This window comes from Monodon monoceros, unplaced genomic scaffold (genome assembly GCF_005190385.1).
Source record: "Monodon monoceros isolate NGI ecotype Baffin Bay Population unplaced genomic scaffold, NGI_Narwhal_1 Super_Scaffold_11, whole genome shotgun sequence".
NCBI classification, from domain to species: domain Eukaryota; kingdom Metazoa; phylum Chordata; class Mammalia; order Artiodactyla; family Monodontidae; genus Monodon; species Monodon monoceros.
The window spans coordinates 108718237-108742214 of NW_021703767.1; the positions used below are offsets into that span (position 1 = coordinate 108718237).

A 23978-nucleotide genomic window follows, 5' to 3' on the forward strand; every position below is an offset into this window, starting at 1 on the left:
GAAAACTACAGTCACATTAGAGAGCTCTGGAGACTGAGTTGGAGAGGATTCCACCTCACCATGAGACTCTGGATGCTGAGCTGTGGCTTCCTGCTGAGGTGGGGAAGGTACAAACTCAGGAGCCTGTGGATGCTGATCGGGAGTCTCCTGCTGGCTTGTGGCAGGTATAACTTCTTCTCCACGATGCTCTGGATACTGAGCTGGGGTCTCCTCTTGTACTGAAGGTTTATTATGTGTACTGTCTTCTAGAGTTCGGCTGGAGCCTCTTGTTGAACTGGCAAAAGTTCAACCTCCTCAGGTGGCTGTGAAGGCAGTGTGGGGGCCTCATGTTGCATTGTAGAAAATTCTGCATTAGTAAGGGGCACTGAGGGCTGAGCTGAAGGCTTGCGCTGATTTGGAGAAGGTCCCACCTCTGGAGTGGGTTCTTTTGTTATGGTAAGCTCCACATCTGCATGTTTGACAATGACACTGGATAAGTCTGAATGTTGAGCATGAGGGTGACTTGGAGGTGAACCTGTCATTTCATGATGCTCTGGAGGTTGAGCTGGCTGTTCCTGTTGAGTCGGAGAAGGTTCCACCTCCCCTGAAGAAGGCTCTGGAGGCTGAGCTAGTTGCTCCTGCAGGGTTGCAGAATTTTCTATCTCCGCTGGAGACAGAGCTGAGATCTCCTGCTGGGTTGCGAAAGATTCTGCCTCATTAGGGTTCTCTGGATACTGAGCTGAGGCTTCCTCCTTGGTAGCAGAGGTTTCAGGTTCTCCAAAAGACTCTGAAAGCTGAGCTGGAATGTCCTGCTGGGTTGCTGTTTTCACCTCAGGAGGCTCTGTAGGCTCAGAAGGCTGAGTTGGTTGTTCCTGTGCACTAAGAGAAGGCTCAGGTTCCACAAGAGGCCCTGGGGGCTGACCTGTGGGCTCCTGCTGGGTTGGAGAAGGTTCAACTTCTCCAGGAGGCTCAGAAGGCTGAGCTGGTTGCTCCTGCTCCCTTGAAGGCTCAACCTCTCCAGGAGGCTCTGGAGGCTTAGCTGAGGTCTCTTGTTGGTTTGGAGAAGATTCTGTCCCCTCAGGATGCTCAAGAGGTGGAGTCAGGGCCTCCTGCTGAGCTGTAGGAAATTCAGCTTCCGTAGTGGGCTCCGGAGTGATGGTAAGTTCCAAATTCAGAGGTTGAAGTGTAACACTGGGCAAGTTGGAATGAGCGTGGCGCTGAACTCAGGTAGAGATGCTACCTCTCTACTCACTGCAATTTCATGTACATACTCAGTAGGGAGACCTGGAGCCTGAGTTGTGGCGTCTTGATGGAGTAGAGAAGGTTCACCTCCTCAGGGCTCTCTGGAGGCTGAGATGGTGCCTCCCGCTGGACTGGTGGAGGTTCAACCTCCTCATGGCTCTCCGGAGGCTGAGATGGGGTCTCTTGCTGGACTGGGAGGGTTCAACCTCTTTAGTGACCTGTGGAGTTATGGTAAGTGCCAGATCCATGGTTTAATAGTGAAATTGTACAAGTTTGCTGAGCTTCATTTACCCCATGATGCGCTACTGGTCGAACTACAAGCTCCTTAAGTGTCTCCAAAGGCCGGGCGAGGGCCTCTGGAGGACTTGGAGATTCTAGTTCCTCAGGGGCCTCTGAAGGCTGAGGTGGAGCCTCCTGCTGAAGTCGAGGTGCTTCTACCTCTTCAGTGCGCTCTGGATGACGAGTTTGGGCCTTCTTCTGGGATGGAGAAATATCTCCTCCTCCTCAGAAGACTCCCTGTCGTGTAGCTTTTGTGCCATATATTCCTTGCGTTGTGGCGTTGAGAGGTCTATACGTATCCCTATGTCAAAGTGGCCGCCTTCTCCCGAAAGAGGCCTCCTAGAAACAGAAAGGGAAATATTAATTCTGCAACTCCCCTGCTTTCTCTGGCCACAGTACTTTCTCCTCCTCAAATTTACCTAACTCTCACGTTCCCCTGAGCTTCTCTTATGCAGCAGAAATCGAAAAAAGCCCCTTGGAGGAAAACACACACAGTTAGTGTTACATGTCATTTTTCATCTCTCTCACAATGCGTTATCTCTGGTCTTATTAGGCCTAAATGGGTACCTCGGTCCATAATCACAATGAGCAAAATCACCACAGATAGGGGATCTTGAAAATCGTTGCATGCATGCTGTCCTTCCAGAGGTTCTCTGTGTCTGTCCAAAATGGCCCCCTAGTGTCTCTGGGGAGACCTTTACATGTGGCTTAGCATGGAGTATAGGCAGGATTTTCAGCCCCACTCACCTTTCTTGGTCCTTGGCCAAGTGCCATCGTGCAGAGAAAACACTGCACAACGGCACTGGGCAGAAACACGTTACTCTCTAGATGCACTTCACACCAGTCCGTTTCGGACTTAGTCGCACATGCAGCATTTGCTGGGGGTGTGGGTGTGGAGAGAAGGTGCTTTTATTTTCCTGGCTGCTCTATCTTATAAGTTGAATCACACCAAGTAAACACCTGAAACCAACGAGCAAAGTTATCTATACCTCTCTGACTTTCATACTGCAGGCTGTCACTGTGGTGTCAGTGAATTGTGGAATCAGTTCAAAGGCCATGACCAGCAGGGAAACACAAAATACTCTTTTTGAATACAAATAGAAGAGAAAAAAAATCAGAGTGCAAAATAAGATTGTTTCAGAAACTACTTATGTCCATATAGTATGTGTATACTGAATTCTTATTTTATTTTATTTTATTTTATTTTATTTATTTATTTATTTTTTAAACATCTTTATTGGGGTATAATTGTGTATACTGAATTCTGACATAAAACGCAGCTCACAGCCCAAACACAGTGCGATCAGTAGAGAAGTCCTCAGTGGAAAGGGACGCTCTTCTTTTTGATAATCACTAGCAGTATGACCATGGGGCAAGATATTTTCTCTTTCTCCTTCTCCATTTCCTTATTATAAAAGGAAGAGGGAAACTACTGTCTAAAGTTTCTCCCAGTTAAAATTCTATGAGGTTTGGATAAAGGGAATAGAGAGTAGTGGCATAAAAAACAGAAGGATGAGAAGCGAAGTTTCCTTGCCAAATTACAAAAGGGACTCATATGTTCTACCTTTTGTCAGCTTTGAGTTAGGCCAGCCCTTACATCCCCAACCATGTGGCCTTCCCTACCCCGGAGCCTCCTAGAAGGCCTCTGGCCTGGTCTGATGCCTAGGAACCAGGCATCAGGCCAGCAGGAACAGGTACAATCAAAACCTCTCCCCGTCCACCCTGTTTCCTTAAAGGACTAGAGAAAGCAGATGAATCGGCGCCAGTTCTGTTCTAAGTCAGCTTTGGCCGGGGAGCTAATTCTGCTAATAAATAAATTTGGATAAACCATTAGGGTAATTAAACATTCTTCCTGCCTTAGGTCAGGAAATTGAAATAGATGAGTTCTAAGTTCTCCTCTAGTTGTAAAATTCTGCTTTAAAAACCAATATTTACCTTCTGCTTCTTTTTTATCCTCCTCTTTTGCAATTCTATGAGAATAAATCTGTTTTGAAAGAAAACGTGATCATGATTAGCCATTACACGTATTTCCAAATACTTGTTCATTCCTTTTTACTTTAAATCTTATCTACCCAGTGAGATGATAACTTTTTTAAGGAAAGGAAATGTATCCTGTTTAATAATCCTTTGACTCTTCCACAGTACCTAACATAGGGACTTGCATGCAGCAAGCGATATATTTTATTGACTGTTTTAGATAACGTTCAACAGGTAATTCCTAATAAGTCTCTTAGAAGTAGGAAAAGAAAATAAAGGTATCTAGCAGAAACCTAAGCATTGTTTTAAAGTCAAGACCAAGAGTAGGATGCCCATGATTACTGTTACTATCGATCATTGGGGAGGAGGTCTTAATCAATACAATAAGAAAAATGAAGTATTGGAAGGGAAGAGGCAAAAATATTTGCACATGAAATGAGGGACCTAAGAAGACCAAAAGAATCAACCGAAATTTTATTGGAAGCAACATGAGTAAGATGGCTCCATACAAAATCAAGAGATCCACATATAAGCCTCAATAGCTTTCCCATATAACACAAATAACTAACTAAGAAACAGAAGAAACATCCCATTTACTATATCAATAGAAATGCATAAAGTACCTAGGAATAAACTTAACCAAAAATTTGTAAGACCTATGTGATGAAAATATTAAAACTTTTCTGAAGGACATTAAGAAGATGTACTTACATGGCATGAGATACCATCCTCCTAGAAGTTTGTGAAGAGGTCAGTTCTCCTCACATTAACCTCCAAATTCAATGCAATCCATTTATAGCCAAAATAATTTTTAAATAAAACCTGGCCAGCAGACATTTCGTAGAGAATATATGCAAGAATAGTTATGAAATGTATGAAAAAGAAGGTCAAAGAGTAGGATCTTGCCCTACCAGATATAACATATGTTATAGAGCAACTGGAATTAAGCAGTGTGATATTGGTACTGGTACAGGACAAGATAACTGGATCACAGAATAGAGTCCAGATAAAGATAGTATATTAGACCAGGGAAGAAAGACTAAACCATTCAGTGAAAGGTTTGAAAATAATTAGATCTTCAGATAGGGGGAAAATGTTAGATCCCCTACTTCAACCACACAAAAAAACAAATACAAAAAATTCTAGACAGATGCTTAAAGTACTTGAAGAAAATATTATGGATTATTTTTACGTCATGAGGTGACAAAGGCCGGGCTAACAAAACCCACCGCACGTGAGCCATGAGGATAGGTTGTGCAGATATGGTGGCTGACTGTCAACACACATCCTACTCTTCACAGCCCTTGCCCCCTTTTCCCCTGGACTGTTTGTCTTCTTTTTGTTGACTTATGAAACTCTTGGGAGTTCCCTGGTGGTCCATTGGTTAGGCCATGGCTCTTTCACTGCTGTGGTCCGAGGTTCAATCCCTGGTCAGGGAACTAAGATCTCGCAAGCTAAACAGCATGGCCAAACCCCGCCACGCCCAAACAAACAAACAAAAAACTCCTTATAGTAAAGAAATACTGGTTTTCATTGAATTTCAGTGTTTCGAATCTTTCCAGGTTTTTTTTTTTTTGTCTCTAAGGAGACAAGAAAAAAGAGTGCAGTAGGGAGCACAAGCTTTGCAGTCGGGTGAAACTGGCTTCTGCTTTTGGCTTGGCCACTGGGGCCTTACATTGATCTACTTCATCTATGAAGGAGGGATAGTAATATCATCCTTACAGGACTGTAGGCATTAAATCAGACAATATATGGAAAACTCTTCCTCTTACGCTTGGCATGAATCAGTGCTAAGCTGGTGTCACAGACAAGATGGTGGAATATACCAAAGGCTCTGCTTGTGGCATCAGGCTCTGAAGGCTCTTTCCCACCATAAGATTATAAAAATATTGCTTTTATTTTCTTCTAATACCTTTATGTGGTCTTTCTTCACATTTATGGAAATATGTTTATTTAAGATGAAAAATGGGGAACTGCTATTATTTACCCCTCAAATTGTTAGGCAGCTATTCTATCACCATTAATTCATTTTTTCCCACTGATTCGAATATTAAAACATGACATTTCAAAAGTCTTAAGAAAACATGGGTCTATTGCTGGACTCTATGCTACTTCAAATAAATATTCGGCTGCATTATTCCTCACTGTGGAATTGACATAATGCCTCATCTCTCTTCCGTTGAACACCATTATTGTCTACAATAGGAAGAGCACTGCATGGCCCCTGTCCTCAAAAAGCTTATCATATAAGTGGGGAGAGGAAATAACGTTTAGGACTGCTTGCTTTCACTGACGAGGGTACAGGTTTAATCCTTACTTGGGGAACTAAGATCTCTCAGGCGAAAACAAAACAAATGCAAGGTTAAACTACATAGAAGTTAAAAACAATAAAAAGGGTACTTTACAGAAATTGTAAAAAAGCAAAAGGCCATATGCCAGCTGGCGATGTAGAGGGTACAGTCTGGGCAATGACTAGCAAGCTGACCTCATGCTAGTCCCCAGCCTCCTAGGCTCAGAAATCATACTCTTCCTCACCAAGAGAGAACTCATGTCTTCCTGTTGTGGCCGTCTCACTTTATCAATATCACAGGATTGATCAAAAATCAGAATGCCAAATTATTACTTGACAATGAGAAATACATCTGTTCTACACACAGGGCATCCATGTCTGCACAATCAGTGAATTACCCTCTGTGGAGACAGGCCTCTGTGGCACACTAAAGCACAATCACACAATCGAAGGCTACTTGGTGAGAACAGAATTAGAAAAGGAATCAGCTGAATCGAGAATTTAATGGGAAGGCCTGAAGTAGCTGCATCCGTCCATCTCCTCAAAAGGCACAGCCTGGCTACGGGGCCTGACTCTTCAGTTATGCTGCCTAAGGTGCCCTCTCTACTCTCAGGCAATGCGAGGATGGGCACTGCCCATGTTGTTCTCTCCTCACCTTTTCTATGCTTTCACTACTGGCCAACCCTCCTGCAGATAGACACATTTCTCTTGAGAAGTTAGTACATCATGTCAGGTTTTATTCAAGTCTGATAGGCCAGGAAGCCATTGGTCCTTACACATCTCTGCTCAGCTCCACGATGTGCTAACCTTGGTGTTTCTCTCTTGGGAGGCTGCCTTCTAAAAAACTGCTTACAACTTTTGTGAGTTCTGAGGGGAGGGGAATGCTTTGCTATGGCCCCTAAGAAATGGTGACAAACCTCACAGGACAAGGATCAGGAAGGCTGGAGTATTCAGGGAAGGCTTTATGAAGAAAGCTGTCTGAACTTCAGTTGGTTTTTGAGAGATTCATAGGACTTCCACAGGCAAAGCAAAATAAAGGAATTTTCAATGTGTAAAGGCACAGACAAAAGTAGGAATGGGTATGGTGTAACTAGTGTATAGTGAGGAGCTGCTTTGGCTGGAATGGGGGCCTGCCGTTACAAGAGAAATGGTAAATAAAGTAGGTTGGATTGGTAGGGTAGAATCAAGATTGTCAGCTTATTAAAGTCACTCTTTTAATGTTAGCAACTCCCTGTTGGGAAAAGTAATAAACCATTATGTAACTGAACAAAAGGTAAACAGGGTAGGTCCAGGAACAGGCTACTATAAATATGACATACTTTAGGGTAGACTGCTGCAGGATTTTACTTGCAGTGTTTTAATGGAACCTATCTACACAATTCCTAATACACCGGAGAAGAATGCTGCTAAGTAACCTAAGGAATTGATGAGATCAACACTTTTATCTTTTAGGCATGTCCTTTTAGACCTCCCAGGGTGACTGATAGCTCCATGAGTATGGAGATCCCATACGTCTCATCATTTCAGCCAACAAGGAAAGAAATCAACAGTAGAATGAGAGTGACTGGTGAGTACATGAAATCAGCATAGTTTTTTGTGTTGAAGAAATTTTACTATCATGTCAACTCTGGCCTTCTTATAAACTTAACTTGTCAAAATAGTCCAATGGCTTGTTACCATGGAACCAATTCCATAGAGATCTCCTGGGAGTGGAGTTCCTTTAAAAATCCTGTGGGGACTTCCCTGGTGGCACAGTGGTTAAGATTCCGCCTGCCAGTGAAGGCGATGCGGGTTTGATCCCTGGTCTGGTATGGTCCCACATGCTGTGTAGCAACTAAGTCCGTGTGCCACCATTCTTGAGCTCGGGCACCTAGAGCCCATACTCCAAAACAAGAGTAGCCACCACAATGAGAAGGCTGCGCACCGCAATGAAGACCCAACACAGACAAAAAAAAAAAAAAAACAAAACCACAAACACAAACAAATAAAACAAAATCCTGGGAATATAGTTTTTAGTAAAAGAACAAAGTGTATTCATTCCTCATGATTAAAGAGGAGAATCAAATAGTAGTAGGAGGAAAGGTGGCTTTGATTCTCAGTTTGTGGGTTCTGAATCTGAATTAATTATCGTCCTTACCTCAATGAGACAGAGAATTGTAACCAAAATCGTCACTACTACAGTTACAGATATTGCCAAGATGAGTTTGTTGTTATAGCCATATCCTGGAACTTCTTTTGTGAGCTAGAAAAAATAAATAACAAGTTTTTAAAAACAAGGAGATGGAAGGGATGAAAGCTAACTATGTTTAATCCTATTCTAAATGATAGTTAACTATTCTTAAAATACTATAAAACCCAATCCTTTCAGGCGAGTAGCTTCTATAAGAACAAGCCAAATTTAATGTTATTAATCTTATCATTAGCATTTTCTTCTACAATTTATTTATCTACTATTTATTTATCTTGCGTTATGCCTTTTCTCATCTACCCTAGGAATAGTGGCACACTTTCTAAACGAGCAAAGTGGGAGATCACTGTCATAGCCAGTTTCATAGCTGAAGATAAGTTACAGGCTAGGAGCCCGTGGTATTCCTGCTTGGGCACGTTAATGGCATGTCCTAAACTGAGTAAAAGTCCAGCTCCCATGTGTCAGGGGTTATCCTTACCTCACTTGACTCCTGCTCTTTCTGCTCACTCTGGGCTTCTGTGCTCTCACTGATATAGTTGTCAGTTTTCCACTGGTCCGTATCCCATTCCGCTTTGGACACGTTTACTTCTTGCTGCTTTCTGAGAAGCTTCATCAGGAGTCCTGTTTTAGAGATGAGGTGGGCACAGGCCAGTGCACGTGGGCCTCCGAGCAGTCCATTTTCAAAGCCTGGATAACATGAGAAATGAGCCTTCGCATGTCATTGCTGGGGATGAGGGACCGTAGCTGCTGGTTTAGCTGAGTTTCAACTTGATCACATGGGGATGTGAGCCCTGGGAAAGGGAAGCCTGTGGGCTTGGGGATAATTCAGTGCCCGTGTTGCGGTCCTCCCATCGTGTTTGGTTGGTGTGTTGAACAGTCGGCATACTGCTGTCTGCAGCAACAGTAGAATGTGCAGTGGAGACGTTCCTATGGGTAGTGTTTCCAGGGCCGGGTCCTCCTGGCAGAGTAGAGTTTCCTCTGGAAATAATTTCTTCAGAAACATTTTGTGCAGTATTGTTTTCTGAACTAGTGTTTTCTGTAAAATGGTCTGAAAGAGAAAATAATGCTGGAAAACAATTTTCCTGAGAAGTCACTTCTCTTGAAGGTGAAACAGCCTCTCGTGGGGGGGAATTTATGAGACTCCTCACTACAGAGAACGGATAGCTTGCAAGCATCATTCTATTGAGTGAACTTTTCTTTCTGAACTTTCGACTTCTTTTGACTTTGGGTTTTCTGTGGACCCGATGAGACTGATTTTTATGGAAGATGTATTTTTCACCAGAAGGTGAGATTAGTTCAGGAGCCTTAATATTTCTAACTCTCACCTTTACAGCTTCTAAAACAAAAATAGTGTGGGAAAAGTCTTTTGATTTGCTTTTAACCTCAGATGGGGATTTTGGTGGGATGGAGGCAGGAGGCTTCCGCTTCAGGGAAGTGGAGCCTGCTGCCTTGTGTTCCTTTATCAATGAAGACTCTGCATTGGAGGACTTTCCCACCAGCTTCCTGGGCCTCTGCACCATGAGAAGCTGTTTCAGCTTTCTTGGTGATGGCCTCCTGAGCCTTCTTTCTTCGGCAGTATTTGTCACAGATGGCTGGGCATTCTGTTTCCTCCTGATGCTCTCATCATCCCCTGCTTTGAGGTGCATTTTCTGTATGCCCCTTGGGCCCCGGAGGCCCCTGTTCACTTTCAGCAGATGTTTCTCTGTAATCTCAATCTTTGCTAGGCTTTCTGTGGTTGGGCAGCTTCCAATTTCTTTTGAAAGATGTAGAGTTTAAACATGGCACTTAAATGGTTGGAATGCGTATGCGTGGCAGGTTTTTCTTCCTTTTTAACCTCCTCAAATTTTTCTTCAGTTTCTGCATCTAACAAATTTTCCAGAAAGTGAAGTTTCTTCAATTTATTTTTATTAGTTGAACTGTTGGGTACAGGTTTAACAGAAGGGCTCCTTGTATTGATTTTCAAATTGCCCAGTGGCATATCTCCAACTTGTGTATTTGAAAAAAGAAGTTGAATGAATGGTAATAATGTTGATTCCACATCTCCTAGATTTCCCTCTGAGATAAAAGGCAGTATGTAATTCAGTGCACCGATAATATCACTTTTACTATTAAAGTCCAGCTGCTCATTCATGAAGCCTGACAAGCTGACAGCACTTTATCTGAGGATGCCCTCTCTGACTCAATAGTCAGCTCGCTGCTGTTCTTCTTCCAGGCTTGTAACACCTTCATCAATGATTCTTCTGCATTCCCTATAGATGTTTCTTCATCTGTCAAAAATAACTGTTTTCAATCATTGAAAACTGATGGGACAGCTTTTAGTCAGTCCACAGCCAAATAAATTAGGAATCAGTCAACGTTTGAGTGCCACTTAGGAGAAAAAGAAACCCACACTTAAGCCTATGACTGGCAACAACAAAATGCGAAAAAGATATCTCTTGAAAAAGTGGCTATCTACTCAGAAAATTCTGTAGTGTGAAATATACTAACTATATTCAGGATTACTCCACTGGTTCCCAGGGGCCAGAAATGAAGAAAATCCAAGGCTGGAAGACAAATATTCCCCTACTCAGCTGGACTCTCTGCAGATCTACTGTGACTCCTCAAATTTATATACCCCATCCTGTCCTTCCTCAGAGGCAGAGGAGTGTGAGCCTTCCTCTATCCACCTCTTTAGTGTGCTTGTGTCCTTGCTACTATCACAGATGACCACGACAACAATCACCGTTAACAGGTTGTCATCTGGACATTTTCTTCTCCACCCACCCACCGAGTCCTTTGCTCAGTCTCTGCTTCCATATATCCCAGCCCTCATAACAGAAGGCTCTATACAGAAAGAAATCAATACGTTCGCCCGAGCTCTTTGCTAAAATTTGGTCAGGGATCTGGGGTATAAGTTAAGAGATTTGCCCAATTGTATGGCAATGTGGAATGTTCAAAAAATCAATGGAATAATACTTGAGGTCCAAAATGCAGAAGGGAAAAAGCAACTTCTGTCAGATGGCTACTTTGCTTTCATTTCATTTTACTTCTAATATTTCCAGCTTTACTTGGGGAACCATCCAAAGCTTCTGACTGTGTGAAGGTAATGTGTACCATTGTGTAGCTGGGCTTCTCTTCCAAAAGGATTAAAAGTATTTTTCCTGAGGGTCAAAGAGGAGGGATGTGTCATGAGAAAGAAGGAGGATGGGCTTGCAGAGAGCCGGAAACTGGGGAGAGGAGATCAGGGCACTAGGGTCATAGCACTTAACACCTCTGATCTTGTTTCTCCTCGCCTGTAAAAGGAGATTAAGAATGCCTTTTCTGCCCACTTCTGGGGGAGAAGGGAGTAATACAACTAGTAAAAAAATTGTTTGGGGTAGTTCCCTGGTGGTCAAGTGGTTAGGACCCAGCACTTTCCCTGCTGTGGCCTGGGTTCAATCCCTGGTTGTAGAGCTAAGATCTCACAAGCTGTGTGTCACAGACAAAAAAAAAGTTGTGTTGAAAAATCAACAATATTGTCTTTATATAAGTAGCAAAGTGTTATTATTTATCATGTGCTCTAGTTCAGTGATAGAGACCTGTATTCAAGCTACGTGGGCATGAAAGCACATTTTGGAAGTCACCAAGTTAGTGCCAATAAATCTAATATATAGAAAAATAGTTGAAAGCCCCTGAGTGTTTTGTGGATAGAAAAGCTTGAGATTCAGAGTAAGTTCAGAGCTGGACAGTCTAAGAATAAACTAGCTCTCCATTCCATTAGAAGGGCTAGGTAGCAGCTTCCGGTTATGGAACCAGAAATCTCAGGCTCCAAATAGGACATAAAACAGCATCACTTGTACTCTTTATAAAATTGCAGAAACAAACAAAATAAACAAAAATACATTTACACCTGTCCTATAAGACAAAGGGTACTTGAGACCTAATGTATATAAAATCAGTTGTCAAACTGTGATGCACAATATCAATAAGTTCTCATTTGCAGAGAGCACAGCATAGGATATGTGACCATTAATGTTAATTCCCTTCCCGCTTCCATTCCTTTCTCTTGTCCCTTTATGTATGTGGATCAGTAACATTATTAAGCTAACAATGTAACTGAGCAACTATTAGCTTAATAATGTAACCAAGACTCTGATTCTTACCAAGGGGGTAGTTCTTAGAAACTTAGGGAGCTGGAACTCTGAATGAATGAATTATAGTAATGAAATCACATCATTAATTTTAATTTTAAATTAAATTTTAAAATTATCATCATGTATTAAAAATAAAATAAAATTAAAAATTTATTATCCCGCAGTTGAGACTCACCACAAAGTGTGAAGTCTGTCAGGCATCCATTGTCAGAACACAGCTTGACTCTCTTACAGACAACCTCAATGGTATTTTTAAATTGGCAGAGGCAGGAGGCCATACGGCTAGGTAAGATCCTTAAAACGGAAACACAGATAATTAAATTCGTGGTAAAAGAGTTACTTGAGTAGGTAGAAGAGGTAGGTCAAGGCCACCACAGACCAGTGCAAAAAGGAGTTCTTGGGGCATATGGACTGGAGAACTGAATAGGGCCGGTTTGCCAATTGCTGCTCTTGACTGTTGTAAATAAATATAGAGGAGGAGAGGAGTGCCGAACAGAAGGATTAGGATGGCAGTAGATATGGTATGCCTAGAAAAAAGGGAATAGGTATTAGAATTGGGTGACATTGATCTGTAGTTTAATTCAGAAGTATCTCCTTCCAACCCAAATGCCTCACTTTGGGTTGAGAGTACACAGGAAGAAGGCAGACTTCTAAGAAGAGTCTGAATAAGACCGCACTGAGAAAGGAATCCCTTTCTCAGTTCCCATTTGTGAGTAGTAATATATTAGAAGTTATTCTAGTAATAAAAAAGCATCGTGTGGTTAAACAATAACAGAGATCGCATTGGCCAAATCTAGACAAAAGGAACATTCCAAAGAATAACATTATCATTATAATAAGGTATAACATAGTTAATTTTAAAAAAAGCACATGAGTTCATAGTGATACTCAAAGTGAAAAGTGGGGGAGCTCTTCTGTATAGAATAATGTCAGCTATTAAATGCAAAATGGGTGATAGAATAGGGAAGTGTCATTTTGCAACTATCAACGTAATAATCGATTCAGACAAAGATTATCATTGATGCACAGTTGGGTGAAGAGTTGTTTGAAAGTAGGATTTTCACTGATCCCAAAGTATCACCCCACAGATTAGTTATCAATTACCAAAGGGAAAAATAACTTTACAATGGAGAGATATGGAAGAAACCACCTTAATCAAGTGATCAAACTTAGCACTGGGCCATCCTGCTGGGATGGAGAAATTTCAGCTTCCTCAGGGGGTTCCGTAGGTTCATCAGGGCTCCCCAAATAATCCCTAGGTAGGCTCTCCTCAGGATAAATGGCATCCATACTAGGATGTAAATAATCACCCTGCAACTGTCGTTCTAGACCCTGAGTGTTTTTTTGAAATGGGCCTATAGTTCCAACAATAATTTTGTCAAGCCATTGATGCTGAACTAGATCTTTCTTCAGGTTTGGGGGTGAAACAATAAACTTCATTGGTTTTGAGCTGTTACTACCTGCAGGTGGAACAAGTATTTCAGATGATTGGTGACCTTCAGCCTCATCTAGACCTATGTGTTTAGTCTTACTTTTGTGTCGAGAAGGGAGAACCAAGGGCTGATTCTGATCCCAGTCTAGCACTGGAACTGCCTCTGGGAGCTTTTGATGTTGGATTTGCTTGTTATTCAGGTCCTGATGTGGAACAGCAAACTGATCTGGCCCTGTAGGCAGCTCTCCAACCGAATCCGTGTCAGTCTCAGTCAACTCCTCAACCTCAGTCTCAGTCAACTCCTGATGAGGCGGGGCCAACATCTGGACTGGAGACAAGGACGTTAAGTAATTAAAGCCCTTGGCTTCTACCAGCGGTGTAAGGGCTTGTGGCAATTTGGGAGGAGGGTCTGAGGCCTGTGAAGACCAAGCCTCTGTCAGCCGCGGTGGGTTGGGGTTCACCTGGACGGGGCCGAGGGCCCACTCCGGAGGCTGAACTGCCTGGACTAGAAGCCACCGTCCTTGCCATGTGAGGAAGAGCCGTGGCAACCAATGGCGCAGCCGGGACAAAACATGCGGCGGCTCCAGGGGCAGTGACCCAGGCCAGTGAGGAGCCGGAGCCACATCCTGCGTCCGAGCTGAACCGCTATGCCAGCGCCGACGCGACGGCTCACGTTAGCAACCGCGCGCCCCGCCCCCGCCTAACGTCCAACCCGTTATTTATGACGTCTTTAGTTACGCCACCGTTATTAGGCTCGTGCGGAGATCCAATCCGCGCCACCAGAGTGGGCCTTTTTCCCAGAGTCCCCAGGGCGCAAGCCATCCTTCCCCTTGCAAACGCGACAATTACCTCCTGCCGGGCCCTCTTCCCAACCCCGCCCTGCCCTCCCTGGCCACAAACAATGAGGCAGAATTTGGGCTGCAGACCCGTGGCCCCAAACTCCAGCAACCCAGTAGTGGAGGGAGGAGGGAAGGATGCAGAGCTTCCCGAGGAAACCACAGGACCTGGCATTCTGGGAAATTCAAAAGTGCTAGTCCAGTTCTGGCAATCTGAATTCTTCCTCCTCAAAGCTGAAGTCTGAGAGACATTCTTGCTCCCTTTGGCCACACGGCTGACAAGAAAAGCAGCTGACCTGCAAAATGAGCACCAGTTAGGGTGGCGGAAGGGGAACACACCTTACAATTATTCGAAAATGTTGCCATTTCCACCAAACTCTTAGTATTCACGCCTCATTATTCATTCACAACTGTGTTATTAGGGGTTACCACTGAATCAGTGATGACTCCAGAACTTCTGTAGGAGGGGCTTGGGGCAGGCGAGCAATTCATTCTGGGAAAGAGAGTTTAAAACCAAGTCAATCGCCCTTTATATTAGCATGGGAAAACTTCCCCCATCCCACCTTGTCTCAACAGAGCCATTAATCTAGAAAAAACTACAGTGTCACTTTTCAGAGGTCTACCCTGTGTGGACACATGGAGAAGACACTTAGAATGTTAAAGTCAGCATGTTAAGTAATTTTCTTGAAATACTGTAACTAGCACCCAGTTTACTTTCTTCACAGTCTTTTTCATAATCTATTTAATTTTAGTCCTTTTTAATTGTCTGGTACACCTTTAACACTTAAACTCCAAGAGAGAAGGAGCTTCACCTTATTTCCAGTGCCTAGCACATAATGGTTTCTAAATGGAACTGATTCCAGGATTGGCCTTATTTAGGAGTGGATCTGTTGTTATAATCAGGTTTCCAGAATCTTTAGTATCAATACAGAACACTTTCCTCTCACATTTCATAGGAAGCTACACTTCTTAAAGCCCAAACACGGATACGTTTCAAGTTTCCTTGACTGATTTAAATTTAATTAAAATAATTATTTTGTACAGGAAAAAACTTTCAAAAATTTTACATTTTTCAGAACATAACCACCTTTTCTTTCTCTACTTTCTTCACTTCAAAACAAACTTTGCAACATTAGGGTGAGTTAAATAATCAGAAATCTAGCTAAAAATTAAGCTGTCAATGACATTGAACACATTTTTTGCTCCTTTTAAATAAAAATCCTATATGCAGTACATTAATGTTTTCTTTCAGAAATTACGTTGACAACTTACTCCCTAATTCGAGGCATCCATATAACTGGTTTACAGAAAAGTTCTTTGGCAAAATATTTAACACAAGATACATAAGAGATGCTGAGATCTGGGTAATATACTTTACTTGAAAGGCATGAATAGTTTTTAAACAGTGTAGCATAATCACACTTAAGACCATAGTTACTTTGTTCCCAAATCCCTGCAATTCTATTTGAGGGGAGTTCGAAAAGGCCTGTGTCTTCTCCTGTGTCCACAACAGTAGACGTACACTGGTGGCCCTCAATCCTGCTCTCCAAACTTCAAATAAGGGGCCAGAGACAAGTCCCGGACTTGGAAAGCTCCTAGGAATTCCCTGCCTCAAAAGCACTTTCAGAGTTTCACCTTTTCCTAAGGAAGACAGAATTGAGTAGACATGCTGAAGCCTTCCAAATCCTGCTGGTTGTTTTGAATTATGGTTACACTGGCTGTGTACCCCTTGAGTTTTTAACTCCACATACTTGAATTAAATCCTGTAGTTCCTCTTCGGTTCTAGCATCTGTGACCTCTTCACAGGGTTTATATGCCACAGCTGTTTTACCACTTTCTGTAATAAAGTTAACAAGGATCAATTCAGAAGTTTTCTTGTTCTAAAACTTCCTGTATACAATGGTAGCACCGAATAATTAGACATTCTTTTGACTTCTAAAAGCAGAAAATAAGAGCATTTTCCTAGAAGTTCCCTCATCTGACACTTCAGTTTTTATCATAATTATTTGTGAAAACATATATAAGAAGTATCAACTTTGGTTTAAAAACTTTATGATCTTAGAAATAAGAACTAAGGAATAAGGACATAGAAATTAAAAGCTGTGGAAACAAAAATGTTCAATCACAATACAATTAAATAGGAAGGCATTAGGTGAGGGTCAGAGTGAGTTTAAACCTGGGAGATATACCACTGGACTATAATAGATACTTCCTATTAGAAGCAAGGCAAGGGCTTACTCCTTGGGACCAAAATTCTACCAGATACAATGAACAAAGCTTTGGAGACAGAGACAGAGACAGAGAGAGAGAGCATTTGAACACTCTACTGGCAGAAACTGGCCCATGTACCCTTTGGACAATACAGCTTCCCTCAAGGCAAGCTAGAGCCACCAGGCTTTTTGGTCTAAGGGGTTTTGTGTACATATAAGGAGTACCTTGGCATATTAGGCACAAACAACCCAGGCATTTTGTTTGGTTCTTAAAGGTTGTTACCCAGAATTGACAGCTGATGGAGATTGTGCCTGATGACCAGGGAAGTCAAACTTCACTGGAAGGACTGCCCAGGTTGGAAGGCCAAGACCAATCCAGGGTCAACTCTTACAAGCAAATAAGGTTTCTGACAACTTAGCTAGGATTTCTCAGTCTCTCAGCCTGCAGGGCTGTGAAGCAGGGGAGCAATTCTGCTTCGGGAATCTACTAATCATAAAGTTTCCTTTGGGCACAACCTTTGACATTCTCACCGCTGTATAACTCGATAGGGAACACAATCAATGCTATTCAGTAGCATGACCAGTTTCAAGGCTCACAAAAACATAGCCGATTATTATATAAGAATCATATTCACTCAATATATCAGAAATGAAAACTGAAATTCAACTGATTCCAAAAAGATAGTCTAATAAACTCTTCAACAAGAAAACAACGGTAATAATAATAGTCAATATATTTTGTCTACAAGCTTACTATGTTTCAGGCATAGTTCTAAGCTTTTTACATTCATCATGTCATTTACTCTTACAATATCCCCCATTTGCTGTAAGCTGAATTACTAACCCTATATGAAATTAAAGAAATTGCAGCTTAGAGATATTAAATACCTTCAAAGGTCTCTGGCTAGAAAAACCTAAAATTCCAACAACAACAACAACAACAACAAATCTAAGAGACAATGTTAGGACTCAAACACAGGTGTCCAAGGCTTATAATCACTACACTACTCTGTATGATAAACAAGCAATTGAGGAAGAAGTGGATCAAACACTTTCTGTATGAACTGAGGCAAGTGATTCTACATCTAAACACTGGGGACAATAATATTTCCTGTCGTTCTTGTCATAAATGCCACAAAGAACAAATGTAAGACTCCTGCTGTGAAAGCATATGGTGAATGAAAGAATATGTAATGTTTTAGATAACCATTATTTTCATCCAATTAACTTTTCAAATAAGTTTATTTGCTCACTGAAACTGAAGCACTTCAACGACAATCAAAAAGGTCTTACCTAAAACCACAATCAGCAATTTCTGGAATGCATTTGTCATAGCTTTCTGAATAGCAAGCTTCTGGGTTACCTTCCTTCTCATAAGGAATGATAATGACCCTAAATCCAACCAAAACAGATGAATTTAAAATGCCTATATGAATAACTGATTTCTAGGTTATACGTTTAAAAGTAAAAATGCATCTGTGATTCTTAGATCATTACCTTAATGATTAAGGGCAAGCACAACACTGGGGTATGAGTGAATGTCTCTGTTGTAGGTATACCCTGGCATGCCACATTTTTACTGCTGGGATCTATTCTGGAAGTTGCTAAAATACTAGACGGGAAATGCAAACCAAACACGTGACACAAATCTCATATTACTCACAGATTTCAAATGGACAAGCTGAGGCTAAACTGCTACAGACCCTGCTCTCCTCTGCATGAAGGGCTGGACTCATACAGTGAGATAGATTTGGTGGTAGTGCAGATGATCTGGCCTCTACTCAACCATCACACACTCAGGTGGATGGTGGAGCCTCCTCCGCCCCATTCGCTAACAGCCCTGCCTCTGACTTAAAACCCTAAGCCCAAGTGCCATGGATTCTAGGAAAAAACTCAGTATCAATTGGAATCCCCTTTCTAGGGATCTACATTTACGTTTTCCGCTCAGGCCATTCTATAGGAGGTAAAGGACTGAACATTTACAGAAGAGTTTATTTCAATCTTCAGACAATGATTTTGTTGGGATCACTGAAGGCCAGATGACATGTGTATCTGAAGGATTATTTTAGCACAAAACAAATTATTAACCAAAAAATAATAATAATAACTAATTTTCCCTCCTCCTAAGCTTCTTGGCAGGCAGTGAGTTCTAAAATTCTAAAGTTTAAGGTGCTTTCAGGTATTGCCTAAGATAAAAACCTATATTGTTGGGTAGAAATATTTTGCCCAGGGTTTTAGTTGCTTAGAAAAGTGATGATATATCTGAAAAGCTGAGTTTCAGAAAGAAAGGAAAGAAGAGAAATCCCACTGCCTCACCTCCCAACACACACACGTACTGAAAAACAGACCTTCCTCCAACTTATCCAAAGGTTCCTCAGCCATGCCAACTCCAGGACTCCTGCACTCGTGGGAGGGCAACACCACCTCTAAAGCACAGAAGAACTTCAGGCTTTGCTTCTGAAGTGGTGTCACAATATCTTCATTTTCCCTTTCTTCAAGGTTAGAAAGATCCCGAAGCTGTTAGGATTTTGAGTTAAAGGCTAGACTTCAATATATACTGCTGTTAGAAATAAAAACTAAACTCCAGCAATCCCAGGTAATAGTTTAGGTATGCTATCCCTTCAAAATCAACTGAGACTTGCAAATGAATGACTAGATATGGACAACTATTTTTTATGATACACCATACAAATACTGGAGAAAATTATGGACACCACCGTCCAAGTCATTGAGATTATCACTAATTCTAGGTGGCAGGCCTATGCTCAGATATTTCCATGTGGAAACCTCCCACATCTCTTCCCCATAGCCCTGTTCTATTCTTCTCTCTAAAGTCTAGGAGTTCAATGTTGAAAGGAGTCTGGTTAGTCAAAGAAAGTTTACAGAGTTTACCTTGATGATCCTTTATGACCACCATGGAAACCAAAGAAGTAATTTGCCAATTCTTGGCATCTGGAGCTGTTTAGGGCAAGCGTATTATGATGAACTGCCTTATGTCTGGTGACGAGATGAACCTAAAGATATAAAAGACCTAAAAATATCACAACCCTACATAGTGATTTATTTTGGATATACCTGAGATTTATCAATACCAATTTCACAGAGTGTTTGTGAAGATTGAATAGGACATTTTAAGCAATGAGTTCACAGTGAGCCCTAAATAAATGTTATTTATTATTTTTAAGCCAGTACTTTTCTGCATCATTTCCAGGGCCCCTGATTAACCAGAAGGTTCCCTGACATCCGGTGGTGAAAGTGATGATGAAAGCATCCAAGGAAGCCCAACAGAAGCCTATTATGGGGCTGGGGCTAAGCAAAGGAATGGATTGTTTTACTCATCTCATCCTGTAGCTCCTGCTTGAGAATATGACCTGAACAGGAGATAAGATGGACCTGCCACTGAATTAGGACCTTAATCTGTAGCACCCCCTTCCCAATTTACTAAGCCCTGTTAGAAGAGGGAATATGTATACCTCTATAAATGTAAATAAAGCAACCAAAAGAATTATAGATTCATCTGCATTAACAAGCTTCTTTGAGAGTGCAAATATTTCCAGTCTTAACTCTCTAAATAACTTACATATTACTGTGGATTTTATACATCACTACTTCTTTCTTAAACATCTATTTCCATTTTGAACAGGGTGTAGTATATAAATTTAGTCATAAAAATTCAAATAATACAAATAAAGTCAAAGCATTGTTAATCCTTTATTGATCTGCTTGTGCCTCTTCCTCTGTCACTAGTTTATGAGCTCCATAAGTGCTTGAAGGAACCATATATTATTCTTTCCTTGTTACCAGAAAGAAGAATTCATCTTGGCATATAATAGAGGAGTGATGGTCTGTTGACTGAGTGAATGAATGAGTACATAAGAAAATGAAATTACTTTCTCCAACTGAAGCTGCCTGCAGGGAAGGAGAAATGAAGACTAATTTTTAAATGTTGAGTGCCACATGGGAGGCTAGGTCCTGTATGGTGAGTCATAATGGAGCTGTCCTGGACAATTAGGAAGCCTCAGAAGGGCTCTGAGCCCTTGGGGAGTAGAGACAGTTGACATCTGGGATAACCTTGCCACAGTTCTTGCTGGCAAACATTTCCCTTCATGCTACTGAGAAAAACTCAGATACATTAGGCCTTTCCTTCATTTTATTTTAAAATGTTTTTCTCTTTTCTGTATTTATAAAAAACACAGGGGAAAAAGGATAGGAAGATACCTGCCAATGAGTAAAAGAACACATAATTGGAACTTCCATGCTGGTGCAGTTGTTAAGATACCATTATCCCAATGCAGGGGGCCCAGGTTCGATCCCCGGTCAGGGAACTAGGTCTCACATGCATGCTGCAACTAAGAGTTCGCATGCCACATTTAAGGAGCCTGCAAGCCACAACTAAAGGAGCATGCCTGCTGCAAATGGGGAGCCCACATGCCACAACTGGGGAGCCCTTGAGCCACAACTAAGGAGCCCACCTGCTGCAACTGAGACCCGGTGCAAGCAAATAAGTAAATAAATAAATAAATTGAAAAAGAGCGCATAAGTAAAGTAGGGAAAAATTTCGGGGTTGTGGGTAGTAAACTAAGCCTCTGCATTAAATAAAGAAATCTAATACAAATGCCCTTTCCTCTCAACTCTATAGTGACTTGGAGAACATTTTCTTCATTATGCTATCAGTGATGGGCTATATGCTGTGAAAATCTCACAATCTATGCTTATGGATTGGTCTTTATGTCAAATATAAGAAAAAAACTCATTACTCACAACTGATACCAAGTAACTGTTTCATAATCTTTCCAGGGCCATCTGTCATATCTGAGTGGTACATGAAATGGTCGCAGGGTCTGCAAATAAAAGAATGCCTGACAGAAAATCATTTCAATCCCAGGGAGTACAGCCAGGATTGAAGAGGGTGTTAAACAGGGTACAGAAGTGGGAGGTAGTGTACCTGGAGTCACATCTGAGGAGAGTTCTCAGATTCAATATAGGTGAAATCAGTGAGTAAAGAAATATGGGTGAGAAGAGGTAGCAAGATCAGTAGGAAGTAGCCAGAGCAAGAAGCCAATCAGAGAAGACACACAATTATAAAGGGAAAGGTCTGGGAAATCTAAGCCTCACTCACTTATTCAGAGGAATTGAAAAGGTCCTTAACATAATGAAATGTTAATTCTGGGGAAGTAAAATTGGATGGCATGTTAATATGGAAGAAGGTTTCTACAATGCATTAAAGAATGTTTACCCAGTTTTTGGAATCTGAAGTGAGTTCTTAATAGGCAGTTTGAGAGTGATGATGATGATGAAGCCTCCTTTATCTTACATGTGACAAAAGTTTTTCAAGCTCGGGACATCCCTGTTGGCACACTGGTTAAGAGACTGGGTGCCAATGCGGGGGACACGGGTTCGATCCTTGTCCGCGAAGATCCCACATGCCGCAGAGCAACTAAGCCCGTGTGCCACAACTACTGTGCCTGTGCTCTAGAGCTCGTGAGGCACAACTACTGAAGCCCACGTGCCTTGAACACTTGCTCCGCAACAAGAGAAGCTGTCGCGATGAGAAGCCCACGCACCGCAACGAAGAGCAGACTCCGCTCGCCGCAAATAGAGAAAGCCGGTGCGTAGCAACAAGACCCAACACAGCCAAAAATAAATAAATAAATTCATTAATTAATTTAAAAAAATTTGTCAACCTCACACATTTAAAATCCACAGAAATGTATATATAAGGAAGATTCTTGTGAAGATTTCTTAAATTAAGGGGCAGCATAAAATGACATGGGGTTTAACATCAGTTAAGTTTGGGTTTGGCCTCTAGTTTCCACATTTACTGTCATGAACCTTAAGTAAGTCACTTAACCATCCTGAGTTCGAGTTTCTTCATCTAAAAAAAAAGAAAGAAACAACTGGGGAACGGAAGGATCGGTGGAGCAGTGCATCTGAGAGCATTCTGTACATCACAGTGCTGTACAAACGCTGGCCGTTTTTTTTTTTGTTTGTTTGTTTGTTTGTTTTCCCTGGGATCCTAGTTCCCAGACCAGGGATTGAACCCGGGCCCTAAGTAGTGAAAGTGCAGAGTCCTAACCAGTGGACCACCAGGGAATTCCTGATAGACTATTAGTTTTAAATTCAGCACTTCATCCCAGTAGAGCAAGGAAGTCCACATTTGGACCCACCTTTTTCACACTGGAGATGTGTGAAAAAGCTGCTTCTGGTCGCATGTCTTTTGGCCTCTGTGGGCATCCCTTGCTGAATAAAATTTGATGATGGCAGAGAACACAGGACCGCCCACTGCTGCGTTTGGGAAGACTCGGACCGAATACAGAAGGCCAAACCGGGAGAAGACTGTGAAGAGAGAATGCTTTAGGGTGGTCTCACGCTAAGTAAGTGCAGTAAATTTCAGGCCCAGGAAACAAAACCGCCCATTCCCTGGTACTCCCCCAGCCATTCGCCACAGGCAACTGTGGTGAGCCTGCAACTCCAAACCCTTCTCATTTCATGGACAAGGTTCCCTCTGAAATCCTAAGCTTCGAGAAGCATTAGGAGGAAATGTCTTCAGTTGGAGACTAACCCTCAAAAATCTATGGGGGCGAGCTGACTGCTCAGGTCGTCTCTAGAACTAAGATTCCTCTCAGCGGAGGCCACAGGCAGATGAGGTACTGAAGCAGTACCCCGGGGCACCTAGTTACTGGGGCGCGGGGTGGCTTCATCCACCTTTCCCTCCACTCCGGCAGGGCTCAATTGCAAAGTCTCGGCGGTGGGTCCAGAGCTCAGCTCCCACACCAGCAAGCTTTTGTCACCCCCGAAGGGAACCCCAAAAGGTACCAACTGCACCATCCCACCATCACCGCACCTGCGCTGCTCGGGGCGCAAGCGGACTACGCTTGCGCACACGCACCTGCGCTTTTTAAATACTTAGTAGCAATAAATCTAATATATAGAAAAACAGTTGAAAGCCCCTGAGTGTTTTGTGAATAGAAAAGCTTGAGATTCAGATAAAGTTCAGAGCTTGACAGTCTAAGAATAAGCTAGCTCTCCATTCCATTAGAAGGGCTAGGCAGCAGCTTCTGGTTATGGAACTAAATACTCTCAGGCTCCAAATAGGACATAAAACAGCATCACTTGTACTCTTTATAAAATTGCAGAAACAAACAAAATAAACAAAAATATATTGACACTTATCCTATAAGACGAAGGGTACTTGAGACCTAATGTATATAAAATCAGTTTACAAACTGAGGCACTATATCAATAAATTCTCATTTGCAGAGGGCACATCATAGGATATGAGGCCATTAATGTTAATTCCCTTCCCCCTTCCATTCCTTTCTCTTGTTCCTTTATGTATGCGGATCAGTTACATTATTAAGCTAACAATGTAACTGAGCTATTATTAGCTTAATAATGTAAACAAGAATCTGATTTTTAGCAATGGGATAATT

The 23978-nt window shown here is 42.0% G+C and overlaps 2 protein-coding genes across 2 annotated transcripts in view; both read right to left on the bottom strand.

The window, feature by feature from the left end:
* Positions 1-245: 245 nt before the first annotated feature.
* Positions 246-23978, bottom strand: part of LOC114890340 (leucine-rich repeat-containing protein 37A3-like) — a 45481-nt gene continuing 21748 nt past the window's right edge. The window contains 10 exon segments of the mRNA XM_029213743.1: positions 246-1170; positions 1232-1407; positions 1513-1673; positions 1758-1839; positions 7905-8009; positions 8434-8609; positions 8612-8761; positions 8764-9695; positions 9962-10110; positions 10113-10222. Of these exon segments, the coding sequence (XP_029069576.1) occupies positions 246-1170; positions 1232-1407; positions 1513-1673; positions 1758-1839; positions 7905-8009; positions 8434-8609; positions 8612-8761; positions 8764-9695; positions 9962-10110; positions 10113-10222 (2966 nt within the window).
* LOC114890851 (RAD52 motif-containing protein 1-like) lies at positions 14530-23373 on the bottom strand. The gene is given in 8 exon segments (XM_029214772.1): positions 14530-14631; positions 16087-16172; positions 17839-17937; positions 18894-19085; positions 19460-19559; positions 19738-19741; positions 22722-22904; positions 23279-23373. Coding segments are annotated over 8 exon segments (861 nt in total).